This window comes from Camelus dromedarius, chromosome 12, assembly GCF_036321535.1.
Source record: "Camelus dromedarius isolate mCamDro1 chromosome 12, mCamDro1.pat, whole genome shotgun sequence".
In the NCBI taxonomy this organism is placed as follows: Eukaryota; Metazoa; Chordata; class Mammalia; order Artiodactyla; family Camelidae; genus Camelus; species Camelus dromedarius.
In genome coordinates this window covers 39,610,673-39,631,451 of record NC_087447.1, presented here as the reverse complement: position 1 = coordinate 39,631,451, position 20,779 = coordinate 39,610,673, and the positions used below count along the sequence as shown (strand labels likewise).

At 45.0% G+C, this 20,779-nt stretch overlaps 1 protein-coding gene across 5 annotated transcripts in view; it reads left to right on the top strand.

Annotated features, from left to right (window-relative positions):
• TEAD1 (TEA domain transcription factor 1) overlaps positions 1 to 20,779 on the top strand; it is a 244,209-nt gene that overhangs the window by 162,754 nt on the left and 60,676 nt on the right. For 3 of the 5 annotated variants that reach the window (XM_064492570.1, XM_064492569.1, XM_064492567.1), the window contains exons 3-5: positions 10,536 to 10,600; positions 12,986 to 13,048; positions 13,138 to 13,200. In XM_064492570.1, the coding sequence (XP_064348640.1) occupies positions 10,536 to 10,600; positions 12,986 to 13,048; positions 13,138 to 13,200 (191 nt within the window). The remainder of the gene's footprint in view (positions 1 to 10,535; positions 10,601 to 12,985; positions 13,049 to 13,137; positions 13,201 to 20,779) is intronic. The other 2 variants (XM_031460006.2, XM_064492568.1) reach the window with 1 other exon arrangement.

The window sequence follows — 20,779 nt, the reverse complement described above, 5'->3', positions numbered from 1 at the left end:
ATGTCTCGATTTTTATCTCAGACTGTTCTCCCGCATGTTTCCTCTCCTCCTTCTAAATATTCTACCTCTCATTACAATTGCATGGCTTCTTGCCTCATTACTCTTTCTAAAGTATACACTCCTTAGAGGGCAGAGAATATGTATTATTCCAGGGTGTGTCTTCCCCAGTGCCTAGCGCAATGCCTTTTATGTAGAAAGTATCTAACAGATACTATTAAACAGGAGAGGGGCCTGCATTGGGCCAGGTTATGAAGGCCTTGAAGGCATGAAGAGGAGTTGAGGTTTCGTCTTGTCTTGTAGGTGGTGAGTGGAGAACTTCCGCAGTTCAGTCCGCTCCATGGTTGGGTTGGGCCCCCTTCTAAGATTTGTTTCGTTAAGTACTTAGTAATGAACTTGTGAGAAGTTAACTTACTGTAAAGGCTATTTTCAGAGCAGTTGGTCTGAAGTTAAGCATAATGAGCTTGGAAGGCAAAGCTGGGTTCGTATCCTAACTCTACCACTTAACTGGTCTGGGAACTTGGGCAAATTTCCTCTTTGAACCTCAGGTTCAGCATTTATAAAATGAGAGTGAGGCGGGAGTGAAGGTTAATATGCAGAATGCTTTGAGTGGTGCTGGCATGGCGGGAACCCGGCACCTGCTGTTGCACAGCTGTCACCCCCTCACTTCGCTGCTACCTGTCTTGTTTAATTTAGCTGAACCCCCAAATTTCAATCTCTTAGGTTTGAGTGCATTTAAAAAAATGTTGTCCTTTATGATCATGGTCTCCCTATTATTTTTTAAAAGAATTACTACATGCCTAGATATTTACAGTTCTTTTTACTGCATTTTCTAAGTCACAGGTAATCCGATGTGTGTCATTTTGATTTAATGCATGCATAACTCACCTTTGTATAACTACTGCTATAGTAGCTTCAGGAGTTGATGCTTAATTCTTCTAGTGATAGTTGTGTTTTTGCACTGAGAACTAAATTCTGGAAATCTAATGGGGGACATGCTGTTTAATGCAATGCCTGGAGCCTATTCATAGAGATAAGTTTACAATCTGCCACAAATTATAAGAATTTTGGCCACATTTAGCCCTTAGCACAAACCTAATTCCTGCTATTTTATTCTATGAAGAATCAATTCTAAATTAAAAGATTATTGTAGCAAGTAGGTAGTTTGCATAAAAATATTCAGATATCACAATAGAGGGCTCCTTTTACTTGGAAATAAATTTTATGGCCATATCATTTAGACAATTTGGAGTAATGCAGAGATTTTTGAGAATATTTTCAATGTAGCATGGAAAAGATGTTCAATTTCAGTAACATTAAAAGCAGCAGCATTGTAGGTTTATACTGGATGTTATGTGGTACAGTGTCCTGGACAGAAACAATATATATCAGTTCAAGTAATGAAAAAGAGGTCTAGAGAAGGTCAGCAAGTCTCCCATGTTCACGTAGCTAATAAGTACACGTTCAAATTCCCCAGAAAAGACCTAACAGTCTTACTCCTGAGTCTAAAAAACAAGGCTACAGCATTGCCACCATTAAAGATTCTCCATTAAAGACAAGGAGTTTTTAGCACTTCGAATGTATGGATTTCACACTTCTTTAAGGCCAAATAATTAATAAATAAACAGAGTGTTCTTTGCAAAGTTTTTCATTAACTGACTGTTCTGGGTTAATGTTGAGATTACCTCTTTTTGGACCAGGTCCATATTAGTGTGGCAAGTGGAGGTCAGTATGCGGAGAGAGAGGTGAGGGGGGAAGGGCACGTGCTGGTCACACTCGGACCAAGCTGGGGAGCAAGACAAGAGTCTGGAGCACTGTGCCGCCTCTCACTAAAATAGCTACATCTGCAGAGGGACACAGAGTTCAGGTGACAGTGGCAGAGTTGCTGTCTGATTTACATACTCTTTTTCTAGACTGGCTTCTTTTTTATCTTCTGATTTTCTTCATTTGGAAGAGAAGAGCTCATTCATTCATTTTTTAATTGAAAACAGTTATTGAGCACCTATTATGATGGATGCCAGATTTGGAGTCAGAGAGAGCCGGACAGGGTATGTCCGTGGAGCAGTCGCTGTCTGAGAGGGGACTGAGTCTCCTGTAGATAAGTAATGGCAGTGCAGCAGCTGCAGGGCTGTGTGCTCAGTACAGGTGCGTTCCAAGGAGGAACCACGTACTCAGTTTGGACAGCTCCCAGAAGACTTCTGGGAGGAAATGCTCCAGTTGGGGCTTATAGGAATGAATAGGAGTTTTGCAGTCAAAGGAGAAGAGAGAGAAGATTTAAGGGCAGATGGTTACACAGAGGCATAGAGGTGTGGAAAAGCACGGTGAGGGCTTGGGGAGCTCTGTGAAGCTCCTTGTGCTAGAAGAGGAGTCCTCCACAGCAGTGGGCTGTTCGCCTCAGGTAACAAGCTGAGAGGAGTGTGTGTTTTTCTTCTAGTGAACAGGGAGCTATTGATGTAGGAAAGCAATGTGATCAGATGTGGGCGTGAAAGAGAGGGTGAATGCTCACAAGATGAGTGGCAGGACCTGTCAGGACTGAACACTCCCCTGAGAGCCTCTGGGGTAGTGGGTCGGCTTAGGTTGCCATTGGGGGCAACTAGCTTAGACTCCATTAAATCCCACCCATGCCTGGAGTGTGTGGGAATCAAAAATGTTGAAGACATAGACCCTACCTTTCAGGAGTCTGTGGAAGGCTTTTGACTGGTGGTCTTCAGGGGTATTGCAACTGTGAGCAAAACCTTAGAATGGTGGGATGGATCAGGGACCTGAAAGCGAGGTGTGCATTTTGATGGAGGTAAAATGGATTGAGGTGGTAGTGATGTGTCATTTAAAAAAAAAAAGTTAGGGCCAAATGCTGGGACCACACTGAATACTATACTAAAGAGTTTGACCTTTAGACTGTGGGCAGTCGGTCTTGAAGCAGTGGAATGGCTAAACCAGAGCTGTGTTTTAAGTAGCTGTGCGTAGGGTGTATTCTAGAAGGACTAGAGGCATAAAGTATTAAGGCTTGTTAAATTATTCATTAGAGGATTGAAAGGTGATTGTATGGTATCCCTTTATTGCTTCATAAAGAATGACCCATTAGAAAAGCTTATTTCATTCATATTTATTTTCCTTCTGGAAAATAAATACAACAAAAAGAATTTCTCTCCAGCATAGAGGGTTTTTTTGTATTATATGTCCATAGCGTTAGACATTTTTACTTGCTCGTCTCTTTGACCCTTGTCTGCTAATGAACGTGTAGTCTGTAAGCTGTCCCACCGAGATGAAGGAGAACACAATATTTTATGGGGGCCTCACTTGATAATGTTATCAGCTGCCGTTGACTGATAGGAACTCCGAGAAGGTGGAACTTGAGTTATTGCCAGGTGATTTGAAGTGATGCAAGGAGTAAGTTCTGACTAACCAGGGTTAACAGAGCCTTCCTCTGTGTATTCCTCCTCCTAAAGCTGCTCCTTGGGAACCGCTGGGTGAATGCAGACACAGGATATTTATTTCAGGGACTTGCCAGCGTTCACCTCCTGAAGGCCACCGGTTCATTTTGTAAACCTTTAAATTGAGAACATGTAGTCCCAGCCTCTGGCAACCCAGGCCAGGCTGCCTGGCCCTTTCTGGTGATTTTCCACGTTGGTGCTGATTTTTGGTCAATGATTTATATTGAGGATTAACCGAGACACTGGTGTCTAAACTTCCTTATTGCTAACATTCTGGGACTGTTTGAAATGCTTTTTTTCATAAGCCTTCCTTTACCCTCAATCTAAGCCTTGTACGCCCATCTCACTCTGGGTCTCCATCCCTCATATTCAGTCATTCGTTCCTTCAGTGTCATACTCTCTGAGGCCCTGCTTTATCCTTGGCACCAGGGGTACTGTGATGAGCAGAACCCCAAGGTCTGTGCTCCTCTAGAAAGTCCTGTCTGGTGTAGGGGAGGCAGGTGCTCATGCAGTTGCTCAGATAATGGAACTGTGCAGCTATAGTGCGTGAATAAGAGGCGCGGGGAGGGGCAGGGGGACATGACCCTGTGCGCCTGGGTTAGAGTCCTTCATAGATGTAAGCTCCCTGAGGGCAGAGATGGCGTCTTTTTACCCCCAGAATTATAGCACATCGTTTGTGCCCTGTAGGTGCAGTGGGTGTCTGACCAGCAAGTGACTGGCCAGCTTCGGTAGACCTCTTTTCCTTCCCAGAGTTGCTGGGACAATGCAGCAGTGTGGGGAAAAAAAAAGGTTAATTATTAACTCCTCACAGGTCTGTGAAAAAGACTCCTTACTGCCTCCTCTGGCAGCATCATAGATACAGTCCCCTCCCTGCCCACAGCCCTGGTCTGCAGACCTCCCCTAGCGGCTGACACTAGGCTCCTGAAGTATAACCTGCATCTGTGCTTTTTGATTGTTGACTTTCGTATTCTAAGATATTTTTTCCTTTGTTTGAACCTCAGTTCATATAGAAGGGTCCATAGCTAGAAAGTATTTTAACCCCATCTTGTAGAATTTTGCCTGAGAAAGTCCATCGTAAATTTACTGTCTCTGTGTTGGGCGATCCTGCTGGTGTTGGAGGACAGAGCCATGCTGTGGGGGGTGTCACCCTGTAGAAGGCATCTTTCTTTGCTTCTTCCCACTGGGTCGTCTTTTTCCACCTTGTGCTGATGATTCAGTGTCAAACTGGGTTGTAGGGACATAGGAGCCCCTTTTCCGCCGCACTGATGACCCATTCCATGAACACTGAGCTGTCTGGGAAGGGGAGGCAGGGAAAAGATGAATGTCATTGGTTCTTGTTCTCAACGACCTTATGATATGGTTGGAGCCATGGCATGTGCCAAAATGATCAAATGTGAGGCCAAAAAGATAGGAGCCAGCAGTGAGGAGGCCGAGGTCAAGGGCTGTGGATGTCTAGGGGGAGGGGAGGCCTCTGCCAGCTGGAAGGCTCATGAAGGACGAGGCTTTTGAAAGGTGGGCAGAATCCAGACATGGAGAAATGGATAAGGAGATGAAGGCCATGAAAGCAATTGTGTGCTCACGTCCAGAGCTCAGAAAACTCAGAGTGTTAACAAGGAAGTCTCTGTGCCGTTGGGCCAAGTTAGGGTTTGTGAGGGGGTGTGGAAGACCCTGTGGCTAAAACCATAGCATTAGGTGCCTGTTTGATACAGGTTTGGTCTAGCAATCTGGAGAAGCTTGAGGTTGTCTTGTTTTGTTTTGTTTTTCTGATTCTCATTCTTTTAACATGGCGAAAGGTGTGGGCGATCCTCCCATGTCCCTCCCAGTGAAGGGCCGGCAGAGGTTTCCGTAGAGTGCCCTAGCGTGAGTCCCTTCCCCGGGCTAGGGTATGAGTTTGCCTTCGGACTGGCTACAGCCAGGGAAGAGGAGGTTGCATTTGTTACTTCTTCCTCTGTGGCTCCCTGACTCCATTCAATTACAAAGTGGCTCTTACACTGTTAAAGCCGAGTGTCTCTGGGCTGCAATTTCTAGCCACAGACCCTGCATTTGCTGTGCCTCAAACATGACCTTGAGGCCACATCCCATTACACACAAGCCCACAACAACGTTAACCAGTCTTCTGTCTGGGTAAGGCAAAGCGCAGCGCAAACGCCTTGCCTTTCTGCTGGAATCTATCTCTGTTGCCCTTTAACAGGAAATTCTGCGGCAATCTGGGAGGCAGGAGAAGCCAGTGATGAGCTCACTTTCAACTGTGTTATGTTATTTAGGAGAAAGAAAAAGAAAATAAAAACTGGATCGCAGTGCCTGGTGAGGATCACGGTATAAAAGTGACAGGTGGGGCTGTGTTTGTTTTTGCTGCTGCCTCTTGCCTGTGGGAAAAGCATCCATGACTGCAGCTGCAGAAATCTCAGATTTAAAGAAGTGACAGGGTCTGCATTTCCAAAGGACACCGTGTGCTGCAGAGCAGCTGTAGTATAGCGACACTTAGTGGCGAAGGGTGACATGGCCACTCAGCTCTATAAGCTCCTACAGGTGTTATAGAGAAGGAATGAAGGAGATGAGCTGTGGATGCTGTGAGTGTAGAACCTGGAGACTCCCGGGCTCAGAAGGAGCGTGTCTAGTGGTCTCGGGGGCTTGAGGAACAGCATGCATGGCTTTTAAAAGAGCCCCCGTCTCCTGTGTATATATTTAAGGAAATACAATCAGGGATATAAAGACAGCCTCGCCCCAGGCTGAGGCTGCTTCTTCAGTCCAAAGGGGCCTGCAACCTTCCCTACTCCATTCTCCCTGTCAAGGTCAGTCTTGTCACTCTGGTTCATGATATGCACACGAAGTATAAAGGGATGTTATCATGCCTGCCCCTTATTTTGAAGTGCAACAGCAACAATAGAGTAAGATGCCTCGGAGGATGGATAGAGGAATGGGGAGATGGAGTGATATGTGATAAAGCGTGTATCAAAGAGCGAATGGTAGCATCTAGGTGGTGGGTATATAGCGTTTACTGAGAAATTCTTTCTGTAAAAAACTTTTCTGTGTGTCATAAACTTTTATAATAAAATGTTGGAGGAAGTGTAAGCTATACTTAAAAGTCTAGCACTTTGGGAAAGGCTTTCTAGATTTCTGGAGTTATTTGGGGCTGATTACCCATGTGTGTTGTGAGACCCTCTTTCAGTCATTGTCTGACATGTAGAGCTGATTTGCTCTGTCTTTGACCCTGTCTTGGACAGTGGACTCCTTGCGGGCAGCCAGCTAGGCTGTCCTTATACCCCCAATACACTAGACAGGTATCCTGTCTGGTACAAAGGAGGGATGGTCCCCATGTGATTGTGGGATTACTTCAGGAATGTCATGATTGACTATAAAGTTATCTTTGTTGAAAGTCCCTTTTGTAATGTAAGGTTTACTGGATCAGGCACCTGTGTGTGTGTGTGTGTGTGTGTGTGTGTGTGTGTGTGTGTGTGTGTGTGTTTTGGAAGAGAGAGTTACAGAAAGGAGGGTTAACATTCTTCATGGCTCCAAAACAAGACTTGTGCTGGGTGGACCAGAGCCCCACTGCCAGATACAACAGTGATGTTTGGTACCCTTGAGTTCCCCATCATTGAGTTCCCCATCATTGGCTGGAAAATTACCTTAGTACCATGATTCAAATCCAGGCCTTTGAACTGTATGGATCCACCCCATTTTGGGGGCTATGCTATAGAAATATAAATAGGGCTCTGAACATCCCATCAATGTTGCTAACAAGAATCCATTCAGAACCTAGTAAAATAGGTACAACCCCATCCAAGCACCCAAAAAGATATTCCAAAGTCATTTGGAACGGCACACTTGTTTCCTTAAAGGGTAAGCATATTGTAATTACGGGAAGACTGAGAATTGAATATAGACATTTTTTAACAGAATCATAGCCGTAGTGTTAGTTCTTTTTTTTTTTTTTTTAAGGATTTATGCATGTAGATATTTCAGGTAATTATCTTAAATAATTTGGTCCACATAACAGGTCAGCCTGGTGTTTCCAAATTAAAATGTGCAATGAAGCAATTGATTTAGACTTGATTTTGGGGAAGGTTAAAGTCTTAACTAGATTTGTAGGCAATATTGGAGCACTTAAGAGAGTTTATTAGGTTTCTAAGAGTTCTTTAAGAGAAGGTTTTGTAAGTCAAATCAAACAATTCTAATATTTAAAAGAGTTAAATAAATTTTAAATTAAACACATGGTTTTAAATATTTAAAGGAATTTAACTAGGTTTGTAAAATGGACCAAACAATCCAATGGCCCTTCAAAATGAGTATAAAAATTATTTTTAAAAATGTAAGCTGAACTTAAAAACTTAAAAGTGAACCATGACATTTAAGGTTTTTTAAACCAAATAAATGAAAGAAATATTTTTAAAACTAGGTAAACCTGAATGATGTTTTCTGTGCGCAAAGCTACACTTACGGTCATTAAAAATATTCATATAAAACAAACTGATTAACACTGTGCTTTGAGGTCACGGGAGATGTTTGGTGTCAGTGGAATTTGACTTTATAATTTGAATCAGCGTTATTTATGGTGAGGCAAGAAGAAACACATAGGAACTTCAGGTTAATTACTCTTCATGGCTTGAAACATGGTATGAAAGAAGGAACACAGGCTTTTGAAAGGTGATTCTTGCTCATGTAAGGATCAGGGACATGAGGGTCGTGACAAGCTTTCAGTGAAATGATACAGTGTCGTGCTCAGCACACAGTAGGTGCACAGTGAGGAGTGGTGCTTTTTAGAAGGACTTTAATCGAAGTATGTGTTGATGTTGTTTATGGCGTTGTGTAAACCACAGGCTGTACAGTCAGATGTGGCCGTCCTGGGTATTGGTCTCATCCGTTCAACCAAATGCCATAAGAAATGAAAAACTAGTTACATAGGTTGTAGGTCACACACCTCAAGCTCTTCTGTCTGCTTTCACAGAAAATAAGCAAGTAAGGGAGCAGGAGACGTTCTTGCCATCTGGATGAGGTTCAGATGAAATTGCAGTAATACGGAGCCCTGGATTTATTTCGTCCTGGCCACTCAGCCCTGAGCAGGGTGCACAGTGAGGCCCCGAGATGGAGGATGCTTGGCTCGCCTGCAGACATTGTCGTTTAGGTCTGGCTTCTGGTAATTAGGCACTCCTAGCTGGGCTCTGCTGTCAGCCAGCCTTTGAGACAAATTGCAAAATCTGTACAACCATCTGAGAGATGGAGAAGTAGACCCAATGACACTACAGGGAATATTGGTAGTTCTCAAAAGTTTGAAAGAGAATGCTTAGAGAAGCAATCCTCAAAACTGAATTTAGATCCTTTTCCTGTGGTTAAAGGGTAAGTTCAGTCACAGAATCAGGATCTGAGACTGACAGGCTGGAATGATAGGCTTAATCTAACAGGATGAAATGCAACAGAAATAAATGTGATGATGTTCTGTATTTGGATGAGAGTCCCACCTATGCATGAAAAGATTGGGAACAAGGGTAGGGGTATGTCTGAGAAGTAGCCCACATGAAAAAGACCTAGGAGTTCAAACTGACATCATCTTACAGTGTATCGTGGTCTCCCAAAATCTAATGCAGTGTTAGGCTGCATTAACAGAGGTGGCATATTTAGGGCCAAGGAGGTGAGTGCAGTTCTGGGCTCTGGGCTATGAAAGGAAAATAGATAAAAGTGATCACAGGAGGGATGTGGGAGTGTTCGGAAGCTTGTCACGGATAACAAAGGAATGAGGGAGACTTAGCCTGGATACAACTGCAGGAAGACCTGAAAAGCTGTCAGTAGTACCTGAAAGGCAGTCGTGCATAAGGGACTAGTCTTGTTCTTGTTAAGAGGAACAAAAAGGAATCTGGGGCTGAAAGTTACAGGAAGCCCCAAATAAGGAGGATCTTTCTATCCTTAATACGTTTTAAGATGGAATGAGTGGCTTCCTTTATTCTAGAAGTGCTGGCTTACATAAGGACTTAGACTTTTAGGGATGGGAAAGCATGACCCAGAAGTAATTTCCGTCCCCAAGAGTCCATGATTCCTTTGCCTTCTGTTGATGAGTGTGTCCTGCACGGTCCTAACACAGGCAGCTGGTGAACATGACTACAGGAACATTCTGGGCAGCGATGAGAGAGTCTTTAGAATTTGCAGGCAAGAGTCCCATCAGGACACTCATCTTGGTCCTCTTCAGGGCCGCCAGTTAGTTACTCTGCCAGGGCAGTCTGGGGATGTGGTTCCTATCTTTCACCGGCGGCTGTGTGGTTCCTCATTGACTCTTTCTGTGTGCCCAGCAGTGTGTTGCATGCTGGGGCGACCTTGGGGGATAAGACAGAATATGTTTCTCTCTTCAACTGTGCAGTCAGTATGTGTGGGGAGTAAGACAGCAAACATAGACCACTAGCTGTACAGTTATGATTATAGCAACAGTTTGGACCCATGTGTCCTGTATGAGCACGTTTTTGTTTCATGTAATATTAGTGATACGTTTCCTCACGCGGCTTCTGGGATATATCTTCCCATTATATTATAGTCCTCAAAGTGAGGTTATCAGTTTGAGGTATCTGTTCGTACTTTAAGTTATTTTCTTTCCCCCAAAGGTTATAAAACGTGGAAAAGGTTGATCTGGTGCATTGATGACCTTTAGAGGGTGTTTGCTCCCATCCTGTGACTTCTTTTCATGGCAGGGTTTCCGTGGCCACAGTAGTTCATTTTCTCATGGCTATAATGACTAACTGGATTTACCTGTGAATAGAAACCTGGGTGAGAGGGAATGGTTATGAAAAATAAGACTAGAACAGAACCAGGTCTGTGTGCCCCCACACACCTCCTTGTATTTGCTATTTCTACAAGTCACCATCCATTTAGGGACAAACATGCAAACAAACATAAAGACACATTTCTCTCCTTAATTGCTTATTGTAGTTCATAATTAAATTCCCTTCTTTCTAATTTCCCCTGGTAAATATTTTTTGCAAAAAAAAAAGTACTGTTTTATTTTTCCAGCACTAATAAATTTACAGCTGCAACTTTAAAATTCTTGATTCTGAATTATATGCTTAGCTGTCAGAGGCTTTGTTTCCCCCCCAAGTAACCTCCTTTATTGTAAATTCTTTCTTTCAGGTAGGAATGAATTGATAGCCAGATACATCAAACTCAGGACAGGGAAGACGAGGACCAGAAAACAGGTAAAAGAACCTACCTGGAAATCGTGCATGTCAGCGAATGGCCCAAGGAGGCATTTTGGCTGCAGTGGCTGTCTGTGCTTTGGCTCCTAGGAGCCCCCAATTGGAGTTCCCTGTAAGGACGTCAGTGTTGTAGGTGTTTGAAATTGGCTTCGTGTTTCACTGTTCATCATTTCAGTGACCCTTTATCATGTGGTCTCTGGAGTTCCTTCTGTACACATACGGGAAAGTTGCGCTGCGAAGGGCAGTGTATGCACTGCTCCTGTACTATATTGTGTCACTTACATTTCTTTCCCAAACTGTGCATCTGCAGACGTTGCAAAATCTGCAGGTGCAGATACACTTGGAAAGTCACGGAATTTTGAGATTTTGCGCATTGTAAAATCCTGGAACAATTACATATTACTCATCATTTCAATGAAAAAGTAACACAAGCAGCCGCGAGTATTGGCCGGAATATAAAGCTGAATGATGTGCGTCCAGGGAACTGTTGCTCCTTAAGCTATGGCTTTTTGTCAGTAGCTGCTGTGACTGAAGTGAAGTTGCAACTTAAATACCTTTGTGTAGAGCAGGGTCAGGAATTTTCCTCTGCCCTGTCTCAGGGCTCTGGCCCTCCTCGTTCCTTCTGATGTAGAGCAGATCAAATCCTGACCCAGTTCCGAACTGGAATGGATGAGAAATTAATTGTGTTTAATGCAAAACAGAAAAAGAAAGAAATGGAAAGGGGGGAAAAATCAAACCAACCTCACGGGTGAGTTGTTAACAGAAAATATATTTATATACTTTAATGTTGACCTACGCTGACTGATCTGGCATGAATTTTAAAAACTGTAATCTAACCAAAAGGCGAGCTCAGCTGTGGTCTCGTTAAGCCCGAGCAGCAGATTCCAGTCCTCTGCTCGGTGATGAGCTGTTTTCATGAGTGTTTATGACGGGGAAGAGCTTTTCCCCAGGAATGCTCCGTGCGCCCCAGCCGGAGCCCGGCAGCTGAGTCAGCACAGAGGGAGGGGGCCTCCTGCCAGTGCTCAGAGGCAGGGCATTGTCTGTTCGGTGGATGTTCCCCTGACTACGGCCCCTAATTGAGTCTGAGAATCACATCAGAATAAAATTTGGGTGAAAACAAGTAAAAGTAGGAGCCGGATGAAGGGGTGAAGAGGATGGGGGAGTTCCTGCTTCTCCGTGCTTTAAAAAAAAATACAAAAGTAGACTGGGAAAAAATTAATCATTGAAACTCAAAGGCAAAGTTAAAGATAAAAGGATCATTTATTATGATTCCTGTTTTTAAGGTTGCTAGAGTGTTTGAAATGAAGTAATGAGCTCACAGTCTGAGTCGCTGAACTTTTAAATGAAAGGTTCGAAATTTCTGAAACAAACAGATCTAATTCCCAACAAACTGAAAATGCTGGACCTGGGCTATGTGCTGGTCTGTGAGCTCTGGTCATGTGCCCAGCCCCTTCACTGGGGGTGCTCTTCTAAATTTAACCAAGTCCTGCTGAAAGAGATGCAAATTTGTTTACCCAGTGGAATCATTGTGTTTCAGAAGCCCGGCTTGGCTTGGTTTCCACACCCCGGCATCCTGGGGATGTTTTTAGGCAGCAGTTGGTGATACCTCTCCAATGTGAATTTGTTGTTCAGCAAATCCGTGTGGTTTTTCAACCCAGATTTTTAACAGGCTGGCTGGCTGGCTGTATTCACACTTTTCGCTTTGTAATAATATGCAAATCCACTTGGCGCCCAGTCAATACCCAAAAGAGTGGAAGGATTAAAGATATTTATAAGGGCAAAAAAAAAAAAAAAAAAGCTCTGCTAACTGGGTCTTTCCATTTCTCTTTGAGATCTAATTTACATGTCAGTATTATTTTAACATTTGCTACAGAATCCAGAGCTCTTAATGAGATCAGAATACAACCGACAGCTTCAGCTTTTTGATTCTGCAGAATGTGCTAATTTATGGATAGTCTCTTCTAAATTGAGAAGAAGGGATTTTCCCTCCTGATACTGAGAAGCTATAAATATTTTCATTTACCTCTACACCCACTTTTTAATTTTATAAAGAAAACAACCCTACTCTCCCCCTCTCATCCCATGCCCGTGATTTCTCCTGGGTGAGAAAACTAAGATGAGCTTCAGCCTTCATCCTGAATCCAGTCACCGCAGTGATGACCCAGTCTGAAAAGCTTAGAGCAGCGCTGGGGGCTTGGTGTCCGGCTGGGACTGTGTGTTCCTAACTGCAGAGCTTTGTTGAGATGCAAATAACCTCCCCCCACACCCCCACCCCACACCCTCCCAAGGAGTAGCGATTTTATATTTGATTTCCTTTTTTTGTTTTGTTTTGTTTTGTTTTGTTTTGTTTTGTTTTGTTTCCCCTCATAAACCCGAACAATGTAGGTGTCTAGTCATATACAGGTCTTAGCAAGAAAGAAAGTTCGAGAAATTCAAGCCGCCATTAAGGTACGTCTGGCTTGCCCAGTTGCAGGGGGCTTTTCATCTCCATGGTTACAGGCTTTTCCTTTGTTTTCCTCCCTTCCCCTACCCTGCAGGTGTCTAGTCACATTCAGGTTCTTGCCAGAAGGAAATCTCGTGATTTTCATTCCAAGCTAAAGGTATGCGCTTTCCTGCTTTTTGGCTTGTGGTTGCTATGCATCTCACTTCCTGTTTTCCATGGTGACTGGTGAATGCCTGGTGCTGGGATTCTGGTAACCTAGTTTCCTCGCATGTGAGAGCTGTTTACATTTCTTTGTGTCTAATCTCTCTGTTTCTGTACTAGCCTCACATTAAGCTCAGAGTGTGTGTGTGCGTGTGTGTCTGTGTGTGTGTGTGTCCCTAATAACAATGCAAATGCAGCAGAGAGCTGGTCTTGATAACTTTTCAGCACAGAAACATGATTTTTTTTTTTTAATCTTCAAATATCCACCAAGCAGCCCTGAGCTAGGAAAGGGAAAAAAGTCCAAGAGATGCAAAGTTGGTGTAGAAATTGTAAGTGAATCATTTCCAAGTGGTCATCATAAAATTACTTTGAGAACAATTTAGAAATTATTTTAACTTCTTCCTTTGATGTATTTTAAAGAATACGTATGAAAAATAACATCTTTTTCATGTATTCTAACAGTATTTTCTGCCAGTTTTTTCCACGTTGCTTGATAATGTTTTTTAAGTGTGTGGTTCTGTTAATTAAAAAAGAAATTGGAGATGAACCCTTAAACAAAGGTGGATCTTAGAGATGGAAAAGCTCATGATCAAATCCATGTTTGTAATTCCATTTATACTTGAGTTTAATTTTTTTTGTACATGTGCCTCATTTTCTAGTCTCTTGACATATATTTCATAGTGAAACCAGAGGCATGGATAATTTTAAAATACAAGTTCTCCCTATTTCCTCCTCTTCCAAAATTTGTAGTAAAGCATACATGACTTTTTTTCCATAATGCCCTATTTTAGAAATGCAAAGGGATTATAGTTTGCATGGAGGAGCTTTACTTTATAATAAAGATGAATCTGTAGTCCATATTGTTGTCTTTCCCACATGTGTACTTTTTGTTCTGTTCTGATTTTTTCCCATACGTTAAGTAAATTCGTGTTGTTCTAAATGAAAGAACAAAGTGTATTTCACAGCACTGACTGGTGAACACTGGGACCCTTCCCAAAGTCCTCCAACTTTTTTTATGCAAACGAGGCTGGCTGTGGAATAGGACTAGTGACCAGGAAGGAGCATTTGGTGTGCCCTCTGCAGTGGGCAGCATGCTGGCTCGCTCGCACGTGTGGCTGATGGTGGCTGGCTTTTAGCTGCACTGGCTGAGCAGTTGGAAGACTAAAATAACCTCATAGCTCCTGCTTTTTAACCAAAGGTGCAGTCCTTTCTATGTGGATGCAGCTACCCCAGTGTTTGCTCAAGTTCTCATTCTGTTTCTAGTTTCTCTGAGCTAACAGATTAATGGTGTACAAAGAAGTTTACAGACATCAATTTTGTGTTTCCATCTGTGATGTTATGAATTACTCTATTTTTGCATTGTGTGGTTCCTTTACGCTCACCCGGGCACACGGCCCTAGACCGAAAGCCCTGTCAATGATGGATAAAGCTCTTCTGGTTGGAGGGGTCCCCATGGGATTCCGCAAGCACTCTTTTTCTCTCTTGGTGACTTTGTGAATCTTCCTCAATGAAAATAATTTTGCCATTACTTTATACGTACACATACATACCAACACACAGTCATATTTGTGTTTATTCTTAAAAAAAGAAGACTCCCCCACTTTCAGCCAGCTCTGGACCACTCTCCTCGGGGGCAGACACGAGGAGGAGGCAGAAACAAGCGGTGGGCTAGCAACTGGCTCAGCATTTCAGCTCCAAGAACCACCTCCATCTTCTTACAGTCCCTGTCCTTCCTCCCTGCGTCATTATCCTTGGATAAATGGAGATCTTTGTTCTTCCCATCAGCTGGTACCAGCTGAGTGTTCCAGGCATGGTGCTCATCACGGTGGGCAGTTAACAACCAGCCCCTATGCACAGAGCTGGCTGTAAAAATGGGAATGTGAAACACAGGGCGCTGTAGGACAAGTGTTAGCAGAAAGAGCCGAAATCAGACGTGGAGGGGATCCCAGGGACGAGCTACACGGACAGCGCGCTGCTCAGTGGGGGGAAGCGGGGCAGGAGGCGGTGCGCGCAGAGCTTCCCGCGTGCTGTCTCACGTCAGCGCGCTCAGAGGTGCGCTCCAGTCTTCGGATTTAGGGGAATGATATTTAGGAGACCAAATAACTTACCCAAAGCCACCCAGCCTAGGAAGTGGCATTGTCAGGATTTGAATTCAGATCTTTCTGAATCCTAAGCCACTGCTCTTTCAGACAGGGGTTCATCTAGTGGAGGTTGAAGGGGTTTCCAAGCTGCGGGCTCCACGCCAGCACACACTGGGCAACCTGTCACCGCCCCTCACGCCTGCAGCCCCTGCTTCAGCCCCCGCATTTTAGAAGTGAGATGAATTTTTAGCTTTGAACCCTTGGTCAAAGCGTGGACAGTTTGGGGCTGATGCTGTGGTGGTCACCTGCAGCTAAGGGGGGGCGTGGCCTAGCTGCAGAGCCGCTGTGTCTCCCCTCGGAGGGAGCTGGGACAGCGAGGAGAGTGAGGCTAGCCGCCACCTGCCTGCGCAGATCTGCTGCCTTCACCTTCCTAACCAGCTGTGACCAGGTGACGGGCTCAGGCCCCTCGGCCTTGCAGGAGAGGTAGACCTGCCGCTCCGTCTGCACTCTCTTGTTCGGCTCTGGAGTCTAACATCCACAGGAGGCGGGGATGAGCATCCTGGCCGAGCTTCTTGTGGGGTAAGGCTGATTGCCTCTGTCTTCTTGGCCTCCCACACTGGCTAATGAGATAAACTCACTACAGAAAGTTGAAGTCATCCCAGCAGACAACAAGCATAGCTTCTGGGCAAGGAGTGGGGGTGGCAGGAGGCGTCCAGACTTACAAGAGGCTCTGTGCTTTCTCCGAGAAGATGTGGTAAGGCTTCCTGGGGAAGGTGGCACTTGATGGGCCATCTCGGGACCTGTCCTTGCCGTGCCTGCCCCAACCAGGCTACTCACCATTTTGCCACATGCTCAGAAGTCAAAGGATTTCTGTTCTCCGGGGTAGACAAAAGCCTCTTGCCCTCCTGTGAGGAATGAAGATGAATTTCATTACCCTGTCTGCCCTTGGACTTTGAAAAAGTGTTTTGCTCACACCTGGGGCCACTGCCAGCTGTGGCTTCCGAGTGTGCCCTCTTGTCTAGAAGCTTCTCCTCACTTCCCGGGAAAAGGTGTGATAGAATTTTTTAGGATAGTGGTTTTCCAGCCTTTTTTAAGCAGCAAAATTCGTATTTCAGATTGAAACTTACTTGAAATTTTCAATGTATCAAAGAGTGAAAGCTGTTTTAATTTAAGCTTACACTCTCTCATCCGTAGCAATGGCCTCGTTGGCTGGTTCTTTTGAGTAAGGTTTGAAAACCCCCTACGCTGCTTTAGGCAGGAGGAAAGGAAGATGACCACCTCTCAGTGGTCCCTCTGGGCTTCACAGGACAGCTCAGGGGCCCCACTTGAAGCTCACGTTTTCTAAGATCCTTAGCCTGTCCTGCCATATTCTTCTGAAGGAAACAGGTTCGAGAGAGAGTGGTTGCTCTCCAGTCACGGTTACTGAGTCACCCTAGCTGCAGAAGTCACACTCCTGAAAATCTGTTAGGATAGTTTCAAAGGTCAGCTTTATGCTTCTACTAAGTGCTTGTTCTCAAAGTGCTTGTTTGTGAGCCAGATCACCCCAAAATGTGTGGGTTTTAATTTTTGTTTAAAAAAAAATTGTTTTAGCAGAAGTCTAAGATTTTCATGTAGATCCGAACTGTAAAAGTGCAGAAGTGATTACTTAATTCAGCCCAGTAGCCATTCCATGGGGAGCCCAGGTGTTCTAGGCCCTTTGGTAGGTGCCGGGCATATACAGGTGAATAAGCAGAATACGCAGTGTCCTGGGGAACACTCAACCTTTCTGTTCTTTTGGCCACATTTGGGGAAAATACAAGATTTCTAGTAGATTGTCCCCAGCTAGGGAGCTGTGTAGTAGAAATTTAACAGAGGAGTGCAAAGACCGTGCAGGGAAAAGAGTGATGAATTCCAAGTGTGGGAGAACTAAAGAAAGCCCCAGGGAGGAGGTGCCGTCAGAACTGAGCGTAGAGGGAGGCAGAGAATTCCCACGGAGAACGGGCAGGGGTGGTGTTTGGAGGAACCATGGACACTGTCGAGCCAGAGGTGGGAAATGGGAAAGGGGACAGGAGGAGCCTAACAGGAAGTGGGTCATCCCACTGAGGAGCGAGGTTCATCTGGCAGCATGGGGAGCCCACAGGGGTCGGTCACATTTATGATTTGGAAATATCTCTTCAGCCATTTTCAGAGGGTATCTAGGAGTGGGGGAGACCGATTCAGAGGCTGCTGTAAGAGACTCTGGGAGAGAGGTGGGGGCCCGGACCAGGCGCCAGCCACACAGCCCTGGGCCCCTGCTCCAGTCCACTCCGATGGCTGTGTACTCTTTCTTCCTCATTGTTTTTATAAAGTAACTATAGTTACTAAAGTCTGGGTTCTCTTCGAGTAATGGCGGTTAATTGAGAGTGTACATCAGAATTAATTATTGTTTTTGTTGCTATTTTTTAAATATAACAAAAAGTTAATAATTACATGACATAATAAGAGAATGACATATTACACATTCATGTTTGTACTATCCAGAAATGGTTATTTTCATTATATTTCCTCTAAGTTTTTTTTTAAGTGAAGGAAATCAAACAACAAAGCTTATTCTTACTTTTTCTGATTTCCTCTACTCTACCTACTCTCCTTCCCTGACCAGTCTCGGTCTCCCTCTTCCCACCCCTCCTTCTCCATTAGTCTTTCCTTGCCACTTAGTATCTCCCTGAGGAAATCAAATCCAGTGTAAAGCTCTCGCTTCTCCTTTTGCCCTTATCCTAAAAGTAATCTAGACTTTCACCCATTGTCTACCATGAATTTGTACTGAAGCCGTTGGCACCAACATGAGACTTTTCCTCCACAGTTTATTGTGGCCTGAGCCGGGGTAGACTTGGCCAGCAATTTGGGATGGCCTTGGACACAGACTCCAACCATAGAAGAGAGATGCAAGGGACAAGAAAAACTAGGGGACAGTTGAAGAGGTCAGAGAGTGATGGGAGGAGACCAGGAACCAGGAGCAGAGAAACTGGGACAGTAGCGGGAAGAGGTGGAGGGGTCAGCAAAGTGCAGGTGAGATTCGGGAGCCCGATGATGGATTGGAAACGCAAGGCTTTTGTGGCCAGAGTGCCAGGAGTTTGGCCGTCGAACATATACTTTCAGTGAAGTGTCTGAAGACACTGAAGTGTCTAAGAGACAAGTCAGCGTGTGATAACTGCTGGTCTAGAAGAGAACGACTTCTTGGTGATGAGAGTACCACCCATCTGGCCCCTGCCCAGGCAAAATCCTTTGGGCCCACCCTTCTTCAGGTGCCTGGTTCTAGTTAGAAAGTAGAAGATGGACCCGTGGAATTACAACACGCAAGTGGCTTGTGGGTCTGTGGCGCCTGCCTTGAGGAATTCCAAGGATGCTACCTCGGAGATCTCCCTTGGACCTTGTGTCACCAGCTGCATCTACAGCAGTGCCACCCACACGGTTTTATCTGTTATCTTCCATCTCCCCCTTTCCCCTAGTTTTGCCCCTCATTGGAATCTCCAGTTGAGTGGTGAGAGGCAGCTGTCTGTCTGAGAAGATGTTGTGTGGTACGGTCTGAGGACTGGCCTGCAACTTTAGAAAAAATTTCCTACTTTGAATTATTTCACTTACCATTAATTCATTAAAAGGTCATTGACTTTTTTTTTTTTCTCCAAGTTCCAGGGATTTATTATCCCAGCATGGAGAAAGAATGCAGAAATAGTCTCCATGCATTAAGCAGTCTTTCATTCCTACTCAGTTTCCTGCTCTGAGTCTCTGTATGTGCGTTTGTCCTGAGAGTTTGTCCAGTCCCTGCCCAGAAGCCGCCTTTCCCTGATAGCAGCAGAAAGGCAGGCAGTCCTTTGTTTGCTGGCTTTAGAGGCTTGTGGGAGCTGCAGCCAATCTCTGCAGACCACCGCCATACGTGGACCACCCTCTTCTTCCCCTGAAGATGGACCAGGCAACTTCTGGTCTAGGGCGTGTTCTGGGGAGTGCATGGCTCCGGACAGGACAGCGCTCAGAGCAAAGGGAGTCTTCGTTCTGCCCCAGCCTTGGCAGGAGTACATCTTCGGCAGGAGACGTATTCATGTCAAGCTCGGGATTGTGTTGAAGAAAAGCCTGTACTTGCTGACACTGCATCATCCCAGCAGAGCAGAAAAAGGCCTGAGTTCCTCTGATTGTGTCCAGTCGTTGGTGACTAATTTACGAGCTCCATGTGCTCCCCGGGGCCATTTTCTTCATTCTCGCCCTGGTGGCCTTTGTGATTTGATTTCTGAACAGGCCATTCTTTCCAATCTGCTGTTCCTTCCAATAAGCAGAGAGCTTAAAGTTCAAATTGTTGATTTAATTCTCTTGAGGAGTTCAAGAACTTTGCTGGGGCTTTGCTGCATCCACACTGCTGAATCCCAGCTGTGTCACCACGGATTCCATCCAGGATGGGCCTGTCCACAGGGAAGACACGCTTCACTTCATCCAGTGATGCTCCCCATGGCCCTCTGAGCCACTTTGCTCCTTCAAACGCTGGCTGTCAGCAGTACACAAGGCAAAAGAAGCCTGAAACAAGCACCTTCTTTGTCTCCGCGCCAGCACCAAGACACTTGGCCTTGTCGCAGGATTCGGGGAGTGATGCACCGCCTTTCCTGGCATCCCCCAATCTTCGGGGAGTTCTTTTGCATTCATGACATGTACCCTTTCTCCTCAACAATATTTTCATTACCTCGTTTTTAATTTAACCGGGTTAAAACTGAGACTGGAGACACTGAATTTCTCGTGCCTGGATGTGATGGAATCAGAGCCTCCCATTGACGGTGTGATGACGCAAACCTTGCAGTGTAAGCTGGAGGACCGACTGCATTTACCTTCCAATGTGAACTGAGCCAGGTCTGGATTTTTTCTTTTAGGGACAACAGAAACAGCCTCACTCTACATTTTCATCCTTCCCAGAGAAATCCCGTTGTTAAGCAGCTTCCACTGTGAGCAGTGCCCTAGCCTCATACTGAGTCCAGAGGTTATGTACTCAGGACCAGGGCTCCTGTGCATTTTAGGTCTCGAGCACGCTTGAGCCTGGGTGGTCGGTCATGTGGGCCCCATAGACTGCAAGTCCATTGTGCAAAGTGCTCCATGCAGTTCTCAGAGCCCTCCTGAGGGTGGGTGCTCTTGTGCTCACTTTGCAAATAAGGAAGCAGAGGCTTGGAATGGCTCAGGGACTCCACCCAAGGTCACAAGTCTTAATTTGATCCCAGGGCTCTCTGGCACCACAGCCCAAGTTCATGCTGCCTCCTTACAGGGTGCTTGCTGGTTGAAGATGAAGATGAGGGCTCGCTGCCCTGGATCAAGATGCTTTTGCATTGTCTCCCTCAACTGAGCTGTTTTCATTGTGTCTGTAGTTTGAGTTAAACAGAGAAGATGAGTGGTGGGAGCTGGCACTCTTTTCAAGGGGAGATATGTCTCCTTCCTCTTGCTGTCACCTCCCAGGGGGAAGAGGCT